The sequence below is a fragment of the Mastomys coucha genome, unplaced genomic scaffold (genome assembly GCF_008632895.1).
Source record: "Mastomys coucha isolate ucsf_1 unplaced genomic scaffold, UCSF_Mcou_1 pScaffold5, whole genome shotgun sequence".
NCBI classification, from domain to species: Eukaryota; Metazoa; Chordata; class Mammalia; order Rodentia; family Muridae; genus Mastomys; species Mastomys coucha.
Genome location: NW_022196911.1, coordinates 76347339 through 76363729, shown reverse-complemented (window position 1 = coordinate 76363729; position 16391 = coordinate 76347339). Strand labels below are relative to the sequence as shown.

General features: G+C 42.3%; 1 protein-coding gene across 2 annotated transcripts in view; it reads left to right on the top strand.

Moving 5' to 3' along the window:
- Positions 1–16391, top strand: part of Myo1d (myosin ID) — a 307808-nt gene that overhangs the window by 189822 nt on the left and 101595 nt on the right. For both annotated transcript variants that reach the window (XM_031353808.1, XM_031353809.1), the window contains exon 20: positions 3881–3994. In XM_031353808.1, the coding sequence (XP_031209668.1) occupies positions 3881–3994 (114 nt within the window). The remainder of the gene's footprint in view (positions 1–3880; positions 3995–16391) is intronic.

Genomic DNA, 16391 nt, shown 5'->3' with positions numbered 1-16391 from the left:
ATTGACCATTATAATAAATGTCAGTAGTCTAGCCACCCCAATTAAAGGGATCCATTGTGCCCTCCTGACCCCATGGAAGCTTTTACCATCTGTGAAGCTCTCCATACTCCAGCGTTCCTGGAGGTTTCATTCCTAGGCAGGATTGCTTAAGTCACTGCTGGCTGGTAATTAGCTTACCCCTCACCTTAGCCTCTCTCCTCCCTCTGAAGGTGGCTGCTGGGGAGAGCTCCTGAGTAAGAGGGTTCAGCCTTCTACTCATGCCTTGGTCTGGGCAGCCAGCCTCCATGACTCCTATCACAAGGGCTTTGTGGACTTTGTATTGGGAGCCAGGGGCAATAGGACAGGTTGAACATTCAGAATCTGAAACGTCATGAAGCCTGACCATCTTGAGTGCTGGCACAACATTCAGAATGTTTCAGACTTCACACATGCACTTTGAACATTCTGAAGAAGAGTTCAAGTCCAGGTGGTATGAACAACAGGACAAAGACTTAGACTGAAACAGACATCATTGAGGAAGAGTTTGCGGTATCATCAGCTGATCTCCACATTCCAGACGTGAGTTCTGAGCTCTGAAACCCAGGAACTCCGTTTTATTGACTATACCTAGGGCTAATCACACAATCAAAAGGAGGCTTTTGTTATCCATGTGTTCACAGCCACACAAAAAGTTTCTGTCACACTTCCTATTTGTAACCACAACACAGGAATGTACTTGTACCCACTACCCAGGGAGGGAGGTTATGCCCACCCTTGTTCCTGGTATAATGCTATCTGGCAGTCAGAACAGTCAAAGAGTCGGGTGGGCCTGAGAATCCTGCCATCTGTAGAAAAGCCTGCTACAATGCTTCTCGTTCCAAGGAGGACAGTTTAATGCCCGATAGTTTCATCCTGGGTTCTGGTGAGTAAAAGCTGAAGAATTCTTGCTGATGGCCCTGTATTTCTAAGTTTAGTACAAACACCTTTCTTCATGCTTGCTTAGATTATATCCTCTTAGAGTCTTTTAATCCCAAAGGAACACCAAGGCAAATTTGATATGCTTCCAAAGAACCTTCTTCCTGGTGCGTTGATTGTTTGGAAGCAGCCACTTTCCATTAACAGCAGCTATTATAAAGTGCTGGTTAAGGTGAGAGACTCCTGCAAATGGCTCCTCACACCACTACACTGCTCTGTTCTGGCTCTGCAGCAACCTCATCTCTGACCCCCTGTGGAAATAACCGGAACTATAAACAGCTGCCTTCAAGTGGCCAGGGAAAGTAGAAAACTAGCATTTTTTTTCCCCTGGAGTAAGGATTTTAACTTTGAGTCCAAGAAACAAGGTGAAGTCATATCTTATTCTGAGTCTATAGTCCAGCTTTGCTATCACTTTGCAAAAATAAATATGAAATAAAAGTAGTGTTCCCAGACCATAACAATGTTGAGCGGGGGTTGGCCTGTGTGTGTTGACTTTTTCATTTCTGTGTTGAAAGAGCAGAGTTAAGCCATCTACAGCTTTTGTGCTGTTAGACTTGATGACTTTCATACTTACCTGATTTTTGTTTTAAGATTTGAGTTGCTGAAATAGGAGGTAAATATTTGTTCATATGAAGAATATTTCTGAACAACTTCTGTCTGCTTTGAGGTTGTTTTTTTTTTCCTTGTTTTTAGATTAACTCATTATATATCATAAAAAGGACCTTTGATCTTTTTTTCTCAACTCAAATGATTTTGTGAGATTGTATACCAGGGTTTTAAAATTATATTCTGTTCCACCTCATGTGGTTTTTTTCTCCAAATGATTCCATAAAAAATGAAGGAAATTATTTCCACTTATTTTTCAGTTTCTCTGTTCTACATAGTGTAAGGTTGATGAAAATGATGATGAATGTTCTCCAGAAATGGCTTCCACAGAACCACATTTTGTTAAATATCAATAGGTCTTTGTTCAGAAAGGATTATGTAGATTAAATGTACTGTGGAATAGCTGGGTTAAACATACTACTTTAATGAGAATTCTCAGAACTTTTGGTAATGTTCTGGGCTGTCTATCATAGTGAGAGCTGTGGTTTGCAATGTTTATCCATCCCTCCAGACTTACAAAGCTCTGCATAAAGCCAATGCTGTGCAGAGCAGCTAAGAGGATCTTCACACTCAGTGCTTCAGATCTTCTGGAAGTTACAGCAAAAATAGGCGCTGTAAAGTTATCCCCACGCACACAAACTACTATGTACAGTCTTTTTTTTTTTTTCCGAGACAGGGTTTCCCTGTGTACCCCTGGCTGTCCTGGAACTCACTCTGTAGACCAGGCTGGCCTTGAACTCAGAAATCTGCCTGCCTCTGCCTCCCAAGTGCTGGGATTAAAGGCATGTGCCACCACCGCCCGGCTCTATGTACAGTCTTTTAATCAGAGGCACACTTGCTGTGATGTTGAAGACTAAAAAAATGTGCTTAGAGAATTGACTGATGGCTAAAATCAAGGCAAAGAGAAAAGATAAATTTCCATGTCAAATTTGAATTTTAGTTTACTGCATTCTGTCTGTAGCCCTGCCTGTCTGAATGCAGCTATCTGAATATCCTACCAAAGCACAGTGTTTTCAGATTAGCCTTTAACTTCTCTGTTGGTATCTTAGAAATAAAAATTGGGTTGGTAAAGAATGTAGAGAGAGCATATATGACGTGTGGCACATCTCGGGTGCGTTCTGTTGGGGGAGGAGTGTCTTGTGCTTGTTTTGTCTGCTTGCCTTTCTCCGTGCATGAGAAGCTTGGCAACGTGGACGTTCAGAAAAACATTGGGGCTGGAGAGATAGCTCATCTTCAGAGGATCCAGGTTCAGTTCCTAAGACCCACATCATTCAGCTTACAACTGCCTGTAACTCCAGTTCCAGGGGGTCCACACCCTCTGGCCTGCGAGGCCACCTGCACACACATGGTGCACAGAAATAAACTCACACGGCACACGCATACACATTAAATAAATAACTTTTTAAAAAATGTGTTTTTAAATGTTAATCCAGATACATTGATTAAAAATTACCTGAAATATCCTAACAAATAAGTAGCCATAGTTTGTACAATGTACCATGGTTAATTTTATCTCTTAGGGAAAAAAAAAAAAAACCTCTAATGTCAGGTATTCTGGCCCTCTGTTTAAGACATTCTGCAGAAATGTGTGCATTCTTTCATAATGTCGTTTTCATTTTTTCCATATTTTTCTGTGATATTGTTTTTAGTCCTTGCTTGTTGCTCTCATTTCCAAATGCTAATCTCAGCTTCCTAAGACAGCCCAGAGCTTCTGACATAAATGTTATCAATTGGATTACCTGTTAATTGCTAAGTTAAATTAATTCTTTTTTTTTTAAGATTTTTTTTTAAGGTTTATTTATTTATGTGAGTTCACTGTTGCTGTTATCAGATATACCAGAAGAAAGCATCAGATCCCCTTACAGATGGTTGTGAGCAATCATGTGCTTGCTGGGAATTAAACCCAGGACCTCTAGAAGAACAACCAGTGCACTTAACTGCTGAGCCATCTCTCCAGCCCTTAAATTATTCTTAATATGTTCTAGATACATGTCCCTTATCAGACAGGTGATTAACAGAACCTTTTCTCCCTGTCTATGGGTGTTCTCTTCACTTTCTTGGTGGGGTCTAGATTTTATATTCCTAGTTGCCAAGTTCTACATTTGCCGTGTTTTCCCTGACAAGCTAAAAGATTTTAGTGCCAAACTCTACTATCTGGAACCCACCATTCCTTTGACATCATAGCATACCATCCGTGGTAACCATCTACTAAGACTTCATCTCCACAGCCAGCGTCTCTGAACCTAGGTATTTCCAAACACAACTTGGCTCCCTTCTTCATGACATACTACTGCTTATCAGTTTGTTTGTTTGTTTACAGGTGAATCGATTTAGTAAGGTAGAAGACCGAGCAATTTTTGTCACTGACCGCCACCTGTATAAAATGGACCCCACTAAGCAGTACAAGGTGATGAAGACGATCCCACTGTACAATGTAAGTATGCATCCATACAATCCTCCTGTTTCCTGGACAGAGGCTGATGGGATAGGCATGCAGCCTCTGGCTTTGGGATCCCGTGTCTTCCTGGCACTTTACACCAGTTTCGTGTTGTTCCAAAGCACAGTTTTCTATAAGACAATTCAAAGTTTCCGATGGAATAGCTAAAACAGTTTTTAAGGATATGAATGGTGGTTGTATGTGATATATATTACAGTCTATTTAAACATAGTATAAACCTCTTACACGTAGTGTGTTTTCTTACCTCCTTTTATAAGTGTTGTGTGTCCATGTGGGCACACATGCATGCACGGGTGCATGTGGAGGTCAGAGGACAGCCCCAGGTGCTGTTCCACAGGAGCCATCCTTGGAACTCTCAATGGCCTACAGCTTACCAAGTAGGCTAGGCTGGGTGGCCAATGAGCCCCAGGGATCTTCTTGTCTTCACCTCCCCAGTGCTGGGGTTAGTGGTACACACCACTGTGCCCAGCTTCTTGATGTGGGCTCTGGAGCTCAGTCTTTATGCTTGTGTGGCAAGCGCTATACTGACCGAGCCATCTCCCAGCTCAACTTTCATAAATTGTCTATGAAAATGGAACCAAGCAGAAAATGACTTTGCAGCAACATTTTTGCTTTCATTTTTTTTCTGTATGTATGTATGTATGTGTGTGTGTGTGTGTGTATGTGTTTGCATATATGTATAAGTGTGTTATGCACATGCCTAAGGTTGATGTTAGGAATCATCACCTTTTCCACCTTATTCTTTGAAGTAGGGTCTCTCCATCAAATCCAGAGCTCACTGATATGGCTAATCTTGCTCTGAGGATTCCCTGTCTCTGCTTCAGAAGCTGCCATGCCCACTGGGCATTTACATGGCTTTCTGAGAAGTCAAACTTCAGGATTCACACTTGCACAAGTACTTTAACCACTAAGCCCCCTCCCTCTACTACTATTTTACATATGAGTTTTGTGTAGCTCTCAGAAGTCTTTACTGATATATTTTGCAACATTAATTTGCTAGTGGAATGATTGCTGATCTGAGACCACTCTATAGTTCACTATTATACCTAGGCTTTCAAATTCTACAATCACTTCTGAATCATGAAATTTGTTGGCTGTCTTCCCGAATCTCAATGTGAAACTTCACTTGTGTTGTTTTTGGTCTCAAACTCATGAGTTGGTGTGATCCTCTAGAGTAGCCAGGACACTAGTGTGCACCGCCACAGCTGGCTCACGTTTTTTCCCTGTTTAACAGTGTTAGTTTTACACGAGTGACTGCTCTGACTCTTTAGAAGTGTCTACTGGACTACTGGGTCTTTTAATCTGTGGAGCACTTTTTCTGCCTGTTAGTTCTTAAATAGGGAATTCTGTGTTTGCCCAGTGCTGGGGTCTGTGAAAAGTATTACTTAAAGATTATTTTAAATCCCTTTGGGCCCTGCAAAAAGAAATAGGAAGCATATTGTTTTGTGGCTTTATTTGGTTTCTTCTGAGGTCCTTTGGTAGTAAGGAACAATGACAACAAAAACATTCCTGGCTTTGCTGAGTGACTTGTGCATTTGTGGATAGCCAGTGTCATTGGGTCTGGGATTGATCTCACCGTGGCACCCCTCCATCTCCCCCCACCCTACCACACACGCACCTCATTTCAACAGAAAGGCCAATGAACTGCAGCTAAGAAGAGACTTTAGAAGGTATGTAGCCTTCTTAGCCAAGACCTGAAATCTGTCAGCTACAATTTAAGCCTAACAGCCTGCAGACTTGGAGCAGAAGAGAGAAGAGAGTAGATGAGGGAAAAAATTATATTTTGTCAAAGTCTAAGGAGGTATGAATGCAAGCAAAAAGATTATTTCTATTAAGGCGAACCCATCAAGTTCATGATATAACTTCAACAAGTAGTTAAACAACTCTTTAAACTGAAGTGTGTTCCTTTTTAATTTTTTTAAAGATGATTTTGGTTTTTGTTTGATTATGTGTATATGTGTGTATCTTGGTATAGATATGTAAATATGAATGCCTGGTACCCACAGAGTCCAGAGAGGCAACTGGATCCCTGGAGCTAGAGTTATAGCAGTTGTGTGCCACCCAGTGTGGGTGCTGAGAACTGAACACAGATCTTCAAGGGTGGAGCGTGCTTTCAATGACTGAGCCATGTCTCTCACCCCATCTTCCCTTTCTGCATTGACTACAAATAAAAATTTTAAAACCTGTTTACATTTATAGTGATTTTCCCATAATCATTGCTAGTGGCATTGACAGCTATATCATAAAGAATGATGACATTTAACTGCTCTAGAAAAGTAGACATCTGAGGGGTGGATCCCCACTGTTGTAGATGTTCACAGGGTTCCCCCCATGTCGCTTTGTATCCCATGACATTTTTGTGCACACATCCTAATTTTCAGCAGCCATCATCTTTGTCAAGAAGCTGCCCTCAGCCAGAGCCCCTGCCCTCTCAGGCAGATTGGAAACGCAGTGAGCAGTGGGCATGGGAGTATCATACCCCAGGTCCATTCCAGAGCTTCACCGCAGAGCACCCTTCAGGTGCCCTAAGCGTGGCTGCCTTTCTTCTCCTGACCCAGGTCCCTCTCCCTTGTCCCCTCAGATCAGCCATGCACACTCACATAGCCCTTGCCTTGCATCTTCTCTGGGAATAACTAAACTTCCATGCCACAGACTGGGATTTCTTACGGGGTCCCTTGTTCCGCGGGACGATGGGTTCTGGCCAGGTGTGCACGGGATTCGGCTTTTTCAAACAGACTAGACACGAATGGTGTAAGGTCTGAGTGTATTTCTCAAAAATGACATGACTTTTACAACATTGCAAAAGAGAGATGAAAAATCTGGCAGCTCAGTAGTCAAGGTACATCTGAGACCACCTAAAACACACTAGGTCTAAAACAGCAAACATCTCTTATGGACTGGTGTAGCACCCCTGGGCTCCGAGTATGTTCAGGCTGCATGGTTCAGGCCAGAGTCTCGGGAGGCTGAGGGTGCGCCAGCCAGGAGAATAGAGGCTTGAATCTCGAGTCCTCAATATTGAATCTTCAATGTTGAATGCTAGAATCTCGAATGCTCAATCTCTTGAATCTCGACTGGTGCTGCACCCCCCGGGCCCAAGCGCTCCGGGCCTGGGGGGCTACGGACTGCATGAATCTAAGTCCTAGTCCACCTAAGCTCTGGTTCTGGTCCGAGTGCTAGCGAGTCCAAATGCTGGATGCAGACTCCTGAATGCTCAATGCTGTAGACAGTCTCACACACATACACACTCAGATTAAGGTCCCGCCCATCCTAGGTAAAACGCCCACTATGCTAATCTTTTGGGGAAGTAGAGACAGTCTCTTGCTAATACTTAGGAGTGGTTCAGCTGTAGTACATGACTGAGAATGAGGATTTTACTTGACCTTGTCCTGGGATAAGTCTCTCATTCTGAGAGCTTCAGAGCCCTACCCACAATGCTGGAGGCAATTAGTTAGAATGGCTTAACATTCCAAGCCAGGGTTTGACTAGGACGTTGGAACATTGGTGAAGGTCAGAGAGTAATGTCCGAATTTTCTATTTCTAGCTGTTAAGAAATGATATCTTGGTGGGCCCCTAGCACACAAGTACGAGGACATATCTGGACTACCTCTGAGTTTGGGGTGCCAGGCAACAATGCGGAGGCAGGAGACTGACTTTCCTTGAAGTTTACGCCTCAAATACCGCTGTCACACAAAGTGTGCGTGGCACTTCCAAACAATGGAATGACTGCCTCCTCCAGTGAGGCTAGCTGGGTACAAAGGGGGGGGGTCTCCAAATGTAGACCCCTTGAAGTAAATGTGGCAATATTAAGCCTAAATATTGTATTATTAAAACATTTTGAAAGTAAAGGCAAATGTACCATAAAGGCAAAGGTAAAGACAAAGGCAATGAAGCATATGATGATGCTAGATGCTGGGAAGAGCTAAAGAAACACTTACTACTCAGTCATGGCTGGGCACATGCCTGAGTCCCGAACTACCTCAAGAGGCTGAAGCAGGAGGAGCAGGTGCTTAAGACCATTCTGGACTATGGGGTGAATTGATGCCAGCCTGAACACTATAGTGAGACCTTGCCTTCAAAATAAATATTTAAAGTGTGTGTGTGTGTGTGTGTGTGTGTGTGTGTGTGTGTGTGTGTGTGTGAATGTCTGTGTGTGAATGTCTGTGTGAATGTGTATGAGTGTGTGTGTTATGTGTGCATATCCATTTTAACCACATTGACTTTCAGGTATTAGTACAGGTACAGTGTCAATGTATAGGGATTGAGGAGTCTAACATTCAAAGTGGGAAAGAATTCAGCAGTTGGGCGTGAACATTTAGGATTGGATCCATGTTGGATTGGAGGAGGAAATTATGACTCCGGAGAGGGGGGGGTGGATTATTCACAGACATCCACAGTTGAATGGTGGGGGAAATTCACCAAAGGAAAGGGAGTTAAAAGCCAAGCTCTGGGTGTTTGTGTGTCTTCTCATCTCCCCATGTGCTCATTGGCTCTGATTGCCATTGGAGCCACACGGTTACTCTGTGTCGTTCTAAGGAAGGAGAAACAATGAGAGTACCATGTTTAAAATCCATTTGAAAATTTCTCAAAACTAAAAGTGATAAGTTACTTTTTAAAGATAATCAGTACAAAAAACAGCAGAGTTTCCCACTTCCAGCCTCCCCATCCCTGCCCTCCCTCTCCATCTGTATAGATTCCCTCCCTGATCTCATTTGGCACTTCTGTCTCTGAGAAGAGATCGTAACCACACATTGTTGTAAGCATGGTTTATTCTTCCTGAGGACATGCATGGTGATAGGGGAAGGACCTGGAATCACAGCCACACTTCTGTTTCAAGGCATTGCTGCAGGACGCTGTATCCTTGCAGCCCCATCAGCAACTGGGCAGTCTTTTCCATCCCTGCTCACCCCACGTTAGAGTGAGCCACCCTAGCAGCCATTCAGTTTCATCCTGCAGTAAGGTGTTCTACATTGTGTCTCAGAAGAGGGCTCTCAGAGCAATTGAAGCCTCATGATCCAAATTCTACTTTTGTGCCTTGTCAAACACTTGCAAATCTATATGCTATATGGGTAATCCTACAAATTATTTTGGGTATCATTGTGTCTTCCCACTATTATCATGATTATTTTCCCAAAGCCCAAGCCATACTTGAACTTTGGTCATAAATTGTGCTGAATATTGGAGTAGGTCACTAAGTTTTCCTAATAGCAAAGAGTGCTAGGCAAGAAGAGGTTTGAGTAAGCAGGTTCATGGGACCTCTTTTTTTAAAGATTTATTTATTTTTCTTTATATGAATACACTGTAGCTGCCTTCAGGCACACCAGAGGAGGGCATTGGATCCCATTACAGATGATTGTGAGCCACCATGTGGTTGCTGGGAATTGAACTTAGGTCCTCTGGAAGAGCAGGCAGTGCTCTTAACCTCTGAGCCATCTTTCTAGCCCTCATGGGGCATTTTTAAGCCACTAAGTTAGTGGTTCTCAACTTACCTAATGCTGTGGCCCTTTAAAATAGTTTCTCATATTGTGGTAACCCCAACTACAAAATTATTTTTCTTGCTACTTCATAAGCTGTAATTTTGCTACTGTTATGAATCATAATGTAAATATCTGATATGCACAATATCTATGTGACCCCAAAGGGGTTGAGACCCATAGGTTGAGAACCGCTGCATTGGTCTCTTCCTAGCTACCCCATTTCAGTTGCCAAGATCCCAGTCTCTTTCAAACAGGGCCTAAAACTATGTCCATGAACCCAGGATGGTTTCTTTAACTGCCTCCATCCAGGCAATAGAGGTCCAACATGAGTTTCTTTCCTAAAGCACTACAAAACCACCCAACCACTTCCATCATTCTCTGCACTTCCTAGCTCATGGAACTTGTTTAATCTAGCAGCAGCCAAGTGCCCTAGCTGTACCCTGTTAGTGAACAGATCAGCCATCCTCTGGGATGACCAGAGGGAAGCTAAGAAACTGCTCCATCCCTTCAGCCTGGGGCTGCTGACCTCCTGCTGCATTCCTCCTTAAGATGCTGCAGCTGCTGGTCCCCTCCAGTGATCTTGCAGAACCCCACTGTGCTCCTTGCTTTTGCTGTATCTTGAATTTTAATGATCAGGTTCAAGGGACCTCAAGTAAAATGAGGGAATAGGTTTGAAGACACAGCTACTGGAGAATTTGTCAGGATTTTAGCAGCTGTATACCATTGTCAGTTTAGACCCTCAATAACAAGCCATTCAATTCACATTACTAAGTTTATTATGTAGATGCCACATCGGTGTTGGGGGTCATAGAAATGGCCAAACAGTCACAGACTCTGCCTTTATTCCTCCCCACTGGAAGAAAACAGATATACAAGTGTTGGTGTGTGTGTGTGTGTGTGTGTGTGTGTGTGTGTGTGTGTGTGTGTGTGTGTAGGAGCAGGGAATTAGTCAATGGAATATGACTAGAAGAAAATAAATTAGAAAAGAAGACAAGAAACAGGAATTATCTGTCATTTGGAAAAAGGTCTTCAGGCCTCCCTGAGTGGCTGACATTTAAGCAAAGACTTAAAGGAGTTAAGAAATCCATCTATCTTCACTTGTGGGAAAGTATTTTAAGCAGAAGGACAGCAAAAGGCAGACACAAGCAGAGTTAGGGAGTCCTCTACAGGAAATATGTTTAGGATCTTGATCTGGTGGTGGCTGCCCAGGACATGTATGGACATCCATCAAGGTATTTATCTGAGATATGGAACCCTACTGAATGCTCATCATGCATAGAAATAAAAAGGGAGAAAGAGAAAGGATGCTGTTGATAAAGAGGCAGGAGAGATGTCATCAAATGCAAAGGAAGAGCAAAGAAGAAAGTGATCACCAACCTGAGGGAGACAGCAGCATCCAGACAGCGGTGTGTGAAGCCATGTCCTTCCCAGTGGGAAATGCTGCAGTAATATTCCACAGCCTGGCTGTCCCTCAGGGGAAGGCAGCCATTGCCTACATCCGGGTGGGCCCTTGAGGAGGAGAAGCTAAGGGTCTGCACAAGGAACTAACAATATCTAGAGTTAGGTCAGCTTTGTGTTCCTGATCTTGCAGGTGGCTGCTTTGCCTATTTCATTCAATGGCACATACGCTTCTCTTCCATTTGATTTCACTTTGACTTTTTGTTCTGTTTAGTTGTTAGGAGAAGGTCTTACCATGTAATCCAGACTGGCCTCCAGCTCCAGGTCTTCCTGCCTCAGCCTCCCAAATGCTGAGTGACAGGAGAATGTTACAGTGCCTGGCCTTTTCTATTCTTTGTTTTGTTTTTTAAAGATTTTTTTTATGTGTATGAGTACACTGTAGCTGTACAGATAGCCATAAGCCATCATGTGTGTGGCTGCTATTGAACTCAGGACCTCTGCCGGCCCCACTCACTCTGGCCCGCTTGCTCTGGTGTAATTAACTGCATCTGTCTTCAGACGCACCAGAAGAGGGTGTCTGATCTCATTACTGGTGGTTGTGAGTCACCATGTGGTTGCTGGGATCCGAACTCAGGACCTTCGGAAGAGCAGTCATTGCTCTTACCCGCTGAACCATCTCGCCAGCCCAGCCTTTTCTATTCTTTGAATTATTCATGTTCTAGCTCTCTTAGATGGGTGCTTTTAACTGCTTCAGTTTTTAAATATTTTTAAATGCATTTGAGACTATAATGTTTGTATTTAAGAATGGTTTGAGTTGAATTTTACTTTTGATGTGATATTGGGCTTGTTTTCATTTTTGTTGTGAAGTCTTCTTAAAGTCATGGGTAGTTTTGTAATGTTATTTCATAAATGGTAATTTATGGTGTTTGAGTGTGTATGTTCCATGGGAAGAGACTTCATTTCCCCATTGCTTGTTACTACCACACTCACCATAAACTCGAAATCATATGTGCTCTTCTGCTTTCCGTACCATAGTCTATCAGTCTACTGGTTATCCTTGTACAAATTACAATTTTTACTACAGTTGAACACAGTTTTATGAATTCTAAGATAACAGTAACTTCCCAGGCCCCTTCCTTTCAATTCATCCTATCTAGCTGGGGCTAAGTCTCAATAGTAGAGTCTTTGACTTATGTGTGAAAAGCCTAGCTTGATCCCCAACACAGCAAAACAAAACAAATAGAATTTACCCCATTCCAGCCTAACACTCATTCACCACACTACAAGGAGAGAAAGGATGTTGTGGATGATGACAAAGGTAAGCCTGTCAGGAGGGACACAGACACCTACACGCAAGCTATTCATTCTCCCCTAGCCCCCTGGGAACCATTTTCCTGTCTCTCTGGCTGTACATTCTCTAGAATGTCATGTGTCAGCACCATATAATATGTAGACTTTTCAGATTGACTTAGCAACAAACATTTAAGGCTACCTGTGTCTGTCTATGGCTTGATGGCTCTTAATTTTTTTCAATCAATGAATAATATTCTGGGTTTTGGAGGTACCACATTGTGTTAGTGAATACATTCACTATTGGAGGACACTTGGGTTGCTTCTGGTTTGGAGCAGTCATGAATAAAGCTATTATAAATATTTGCATGCAAGTTTCTTATGTGGACATGAACCCTTGATACAGTAGAATATATATACCTGGGAGTGCACTTACTCAGTCACAGATAAGGCTCAGCCCACCTCTGTAAGAACTGGCAGTTTTCTTCCAATATGGCTGTACCAGTTTGTATTCTAAGCAGAATTGGGGTGCCTCGTTTTTCACATGCTCACTTTGATATTGTCCATTTGTTTGTATTTCACCATTCTAAAATACATATAGCTGCATGTGTGTATGCTTATTTTTATTACCCTAAAATATGTAACTCAGTATTCACTAAGTCTCCATGTTTAACCATAAGAACCATCTCCCTACTCTCTTGGTTTATATTAAGGTAATAAAAACTGATTTTTTTTTTTAACAAACCTAAGCTATTTTGTTTAAAGATACACTTGGCACCTTTCTTCCCTCTGACTAGTAAGCTTTGTACAACCATTTGTCTTTTAAAAGTGTTCTGGTCAATCTTCTCAGGAAAGATAAAAATGGGATATCATAGCAGATCCTTGAGACTATTTTCAGCAAACACTGTCCTCACAAATGACACAGTCACATAATAGTAAAAATGATCTGAGAGAGAAACATTCAAGTTACAGATGACCCCTTTAGCCGCTAAATGTCTGTCTATGTACAACCACTGCAGGGTTGGGTTAGGCTTTCAGCCAGCTACAATCTGTGTTGCTATCAAATCAGTGTCTTCCCTCACAGTCACTTTCTGTACTAGATTTTTATATTATGCTTTTAAATTAGAGCATTAGTTCCAATACATTTGTGAAGAAAGGTTCAAAATTTTGCAAGGGACAGTATGGTCAGGATTTGAGAATTTTATGAATCTGAGAGATCTGTGCTTCTTGTGACTTAATCAGAGAACAAAGGGAAGATACTACGTTCCCTGCATAATTAGCAGTACTGGGTCCAGTGCTTTGATCACCAGGCTTTGACTCTGAGAATTATCCTGGGAAAGCACAGTTAAGTTGATAGAAAAGATGGCTCCCTGCGGTTGGGGCATGCTGCTTAAATAAATGTACTTCTGCATTCAGGTTCAGGTTCATGTAGCACCCAGACCAGTGCTCAGGAAGGAGGCTGCCTAGGTTAGGTGGAATTAAATCTGCTTGCTGCTTTCGAGGGAGACCATGTAAGCTGAATCACTTAGCCTGAGTGCCACTGCAATTCTTCTGCCCTCCTCTTGTTGGTGAGTGTTAGTTTTGCTGATGAATTAGTCTGAAAAATGGTTTAAATCCGCCCATTAATGTTGTTTTGATATAGATTCTTTTATCAGTAAGGGCTTGAGGGCTAAGGACGCAGCCAATTAATTACTATCATCCCTCCTTTAGTTCTGTGTGAAATACAAAACAAACAGGGAAGAGGAAAGAGACAATTATCTGAACTGATGTGCAGGTTCCGTGGAGCTCAATGGCCTGTAATTATGTCACGCTTCGTGCTTTATTACTCTGTTTGACATGGCTTGCTAGAAAGATGTCATTCTGTTTGGGAGATGGATTGTCCTTTTAATGTATACAGGGGGTGAGCCCTGTTGAAATCCATCCGCCAGCCTGCTCTGCTCCCAACCACCATTTCTAAAGCACCCTCTCCTCCTGGCAACTTCCCAAGGGACAGCGTTTCCATAGTAACCCCAACAGAGGCAATCAGCTGTTGTCTGGCACTGCCTGAGCTGGCGCGTGCTAGCCTTCTCCCTTCTCGGTCCTCCCTCAAGCCTTTAGAACACTATATTTATTAGTCCTCTTTAATGGAAGTTTATAATCCCTTAATGTCACACTCTGAGTAGCACTCTGGTTTATTTATTTATTTAGGTAATAAATCTACCTTCCTAATTAATTCTCAGCAGTCCTAGGAGCTCTGTTATTTTGAGCATTGTGTACAAACGTTTATAGTTCTGCCCGTTGTGACAGAGAAGCTGCTTAGGAGAACTAGAGATTCAGAAACCTCTGTCTATACTGGAAAGAAATTTGGAAAAATATAGATGCTAAGGTTTCAGATGAATTTTTAAGGCTTTTTTCCTTACTGTGACAGTAGTGACAAAGCAGTGTTCCCCCTAGTGTATGTTTCAGCACTCCATGATTCTATCAATAAATTTAGTGATCATAGATATTTAAAAATCTTTGAAATGTGGTGTCTCTTAACTTTTATTATTAATTGGGGGGGGGCACACATGAAGAGCTTCCCTACTGATTGTTTTCCTGGCATGTGTGCAGAAGTAAATGTCTTTTGTTGCATTGGTTAGATACCACAACTTATGCAAACCAGTACTAAGCAAATCAAACAGTAGTCTCTTTCAGACACCAGGAAGAGTCCATCTTCATCATTACTAGACCTGGAAAGACAAATTTCAAATATGTCTCAACACAGTATCTGAAAGCAGACATCATTCAGGCAGAATTTCTGTAAAAGCCATATTGTTAAAGAAATACAAAGCCTTTTAAGAGCTAAAGTAGCCCCGGGCATGGTAGCTCACCCTTTCATCCCATTGCTTGGGAGGTGGAGGCAGATCTCTGAGCTGGAAACCAGCCTGGTCTATAAAGTGAGTTCCAGGACAGCCAGGGCTATACAGAGAAAACATGGATGGATAGATAGATAGATAGATAGATAGATAGATAGATAGATAGATAGACAGATATCAAGAACTATTAAGTATAATATATTTTCCAGAGATCAGATAGCTGGAAGCCAGATCCTTTCAAAACAAAACCCTAAAGAGAGACGTATATACAAACAGATTTCTGCATTTGCAAAATAGGTCTCACCATGCTGATGGAATTCTAGGCTTCCTTTCTACAACTGTCTTATCAGGCACTAGGGATATTGCTCAGTGGTAAAGCACGTGCCTGGCATGTGTGGACCCTGGGTTCCATCTCTAGCACTATAAGAAGGAGTAAATAACTGTCCTGTCACAGCTTTCTTCTATGTATTAAGCATTTTTAAGCAGCTTCTCTGCAGCATGCATTTGACAACACTGACAGTGCCAGAGTACTCCATACAGTTTGCCTACGGCACCTCCTGCTCCGTGGGAGAAACAGATACACTCAGCACAATGCCTAGGGTATATGCCCAGCAGCCCTTAGGTACAGTCACTATAATGTCTTGTCGTGAAGAAGAAAGTTGTATTCAGAAAGGTGAAGCAGCCCAGCCAAGACCTCCAAGGTTCCAAACAAAGGAACTGGGCTTCATGCCCACATCTGCACAGCCTAGCACCCAGCCTCTGCCACCCACTGCCTCCCATTTATGAAAACACACAAAACTAAACTCTCTCTGGAAGGATACTGGGAATCAAAGCCAGGGTCTCACCCATAACTAAGCTATAGACATAGCCCTAATATTTTATTTTCAAAAGCAAATAATAATAATTAAACTAATATCTGTCACATAGCTAATGTGTTTAGTGGCTTAACTCTGCTGTTTCTCCATTTTTAAGAGCCTGGACAGGAAGCACCTTTTGTAAGTGAAGAGACCAGTTCAAAAAGAAAGCGGTCACTGGTGTGAGTCTTCAGTATAGTGTTTCTAACCTCAAACTCCAAGTTAACTTCAAACTTAGGCTTCTCGACGTGCCCTGTGCCACCCTGTATCTCCTTGCATTGTCTTTGTTTACTTAATAAACCTTCCTTACACTATTAATAGTTTCTTTCCAAAAACACTTTATCTTAACCTATTGAGTACAAGTTACTGATGAGACCTCTGAAAACAGGAGAATCAAGACCTAGTTCTGTTCTGCATCAGCCCTGTTCTGCATATCAGTGGGTGGAAGGAATGGTCCATTGGTATAAAAAGAGAATAATAAAACAGTTGTTCCGTTTCTATCAAGAGGAACAATAACAGCACC